Genomic DNA, 2,500 nt, shown 5'->3' with positions numbered 1-2,500 from the left:
CGAATGAACGAACGAGCAAAAGATACAAATCCACTTAAACATGTCCACGAAAAATTACTGACTCGTTTCCCTGTATATTAACCGATGTCCGACTAGATTCTGGTTACTACTACTGGAGCAGCAAGTAGTAGTAAATTCAGAGGAGAACACGACACGTGCAGGACGAATGACGAAATTAGGAATAATTATTCAAGTATATTCACCGAGACGATGGTAAGGGACGATGCTACGAGATTGTAAGAGGTGGCCAAAGGGACCAAAAGGGGGGGGTGAAGAGTGGAAGGGAGAAGAGGGAGAGGGTTGGAAAGGCACGAGAATGCTCCAGAGGTAAAATATGATCTCTAGTTTGGCCGGCCTCGGTCGACGCCACGATGGCTAATACGTTTCAGGGCAAAGTTAGTAACAGGTGGCGCGATCCATAACTGTTCTTGCTGCTTTCACTGTACCTCACCCTCGACCCAACCAACTACTACCCTCTAAACCCTTTTCTATTCTTCTCCAAAGAAAAAGATAGAAACTATCTGTCTATACTTTTCAATGACTATAAAAAACTGATTTATTATAATTCTTATTTAGACCTGTTAAACATTTTTTTTTTTTTTTTTTTTTAATAGCACTTTTTTAATAGCAGTGTTAAGTAACCCTTTAGAGAGAGCGCTTGATTCAATCAGAAATTTTCTGTTCACAGAATCACCACCCCCGAGCACCAGTCCGAGCCCGTCAACCACCGAGATCCCTAGAAAAGGTGAGTTGCTTTTCATTTACGCATTTTGTCACTTTATGATATATATTTATATAAGAATGACATTGATTCGATAAGAACGTGTAAACGATCTATGAAAATTGATACGTCGATTCTCAAAAATTAGTCAATGAATGTATATTCTTTGTTCCACTGCGATAGACTATCAATAGCGAGTGAAAATGAATGGGAAAAATAGAAAAGAAAAGAAAAGAAAAGAAAAGTAAATAAATAAATAACTATGATCATCGAGTAATCGACGATTATTGAACTTGGAGAAGATCGATAATGCTCGAAGAAATATCTCTTTGATTAATTAATATTACCCACTAACGATGTATAACAATCATATGAAGAGTTTAACGAACCCACGTATTATTTTCAAGAGCGAGAGAGAGAGAGAGAGAGAGAGAGAGAGAGAGAGAGAGAGAGCCTCGTAGATTCCTTCTTTGTGTTTCTTTGCAAGCCTTGTTTCTCTTTTTCTCTCTCTCTCTCTCTCTCTCTCTCTCTATCTTTCTCTTTCACATCTCACCAGTACCATTTGAAGTCACAATTAACGTAAATTGCATTATCCAATTTGAATAGTGGGAACAACGGTGTTTCCGGTTGTTAAGTACATCGGCACGTTCCGCTTTATACGATTTCATTAGAGACGGACAAACTCGGTGCTTCTTCATTATGCGCGATGCAATCATCTCCTTTCGCGTTAACAACGTTACGTGACACATCGCGTGGCGTTGATTTTGCGCGTCTACTTTTGAAACTCGTACGACGATGTAGCATCTAGTACATACGGTCGTTAATACCTTACCAAGAACGCTAACGAAGTAGATCTTTCAACGAATACCAAATTCTTTTCGTTATTCTCTGATTGCCATACACTTTTTCATAAGCATAATTCCTAATATTTATTTTACAAATTTTCTCTGGCATTAATCAGGAAATTTACGAATAATCTAGTTATTCTTATTAAGTTAAAGATTACATTTTTTTTTCCTTTTCTTTTCCCTTTTTCTTCTTCTTTTTTTTTTTTTTTTTTTTGAGTATGAGTAATTCGGTTAGATATTTAGTGACGTATAAAATATAAATATTATTAATTGATTATCACGAATATTCTCGTATTATCTATCATAGGTATGATTAATTGAAATTGTTATATGACTGAAGCAATTATCTTGGAGAATGATACGAGTCTATCTAAAATTGACGATCTTTTTTTTTCTTTTTTTAGTAAAAAAAATTATTTCGGATCATCTTTATCGTTAATACGTTACACACGTCTCTATGTATCTTTCTCTTTCTTCTTCTTCTTTTCTTCTTTTAGATTGGGAGGCGATAACGGAGCTGAACAATTCCGTTTATGCAAATCCAAACTTGCTGACGATTCACAACGATAAGAATATGAAAACGAGTGAGTACACATTTTAAAATTACAAGTTATTCTATACGCGACGTTAAATCATTATTTTATCGCGAGTATCATCGTTAAAAAATCAGAAAGGAAATAGATAAAGATGAGATGATAAAGATTGAAAAAGGTGAAAAATTTTCGCGTGTATATGTAGTAGTAAACGTACGTGCATATAAGCAAAGGTATGACGTTTTTTTCTTGCTCGCTTTTCACGGGTAAACCCACTCGAGTTTACTCGCGAAACGCATTCTCTTCAATCTTGATCTTTTTTCGAACGAATGCATCGATCACTCGGACGTTTCTCGTGGGAAATTCGAGAAAGGAAAAGGCGGCCGTAGAAAACGGTC

At 36.0% G+C, this 2,500-nt stretch overlaps 2 protein-coding genes across 3 annotated transcripts in view; one reads left to right on the top strand and one right to left on the bottom strand.

Annotated features, from left to right (window-relative positions):
• Positions 1 to 2,500, bottom strand: part of LOC122634387 (odorant receptor 22c-like) — a 46,509-nt gene that overhangs the window by 14,211 nt on the left and 29,798 nt on the right. The window lies entirely within an intron of this gene.
• The window catches only part of LOC122634385 (neurotrimin-like), a 244,353-nt gene that overhangs the window by 228,651 nt on the left and 13,202 nt on the right, over positions 1 to 2,500 (top strand). For both annotated transcript variants that reach the window (XM_043823280.1, XM_043823279.1), the window contains 2 exons: positions 689 to 745; positions 2,067 to 2,153. In XM_043823280.1, the coding sequence (XP_043679215.1) occupies positions 689 to 745; positions 2,067 to 2,153 (144 nt within the window). The remainder of the gene's footprint in view (positions 1 to 688; positions 746 to 2,066; positions 2,154 to 2,500) is intronic.

Source organism: Vespula pensylvanica, chromosome 14, assembly GCF_014466175.1.
Source record: "Vespula pensylvanica isolate Volc-1 chromosome 14, ASM1446617v1, whole genome shotgun sequence".
NCBI classification, from domain to species: Eukaryota; Metazoa; Arthropoda; class Insecta; order Hymenoptera; family Vespidae; genus Vespula; species Vespula pensylvanica.
The sequence above is the reverse complement of the archived record's forward strand: the minus strand, read 5'-3'. Positions and strand labels throughout refer to the sequence as shown.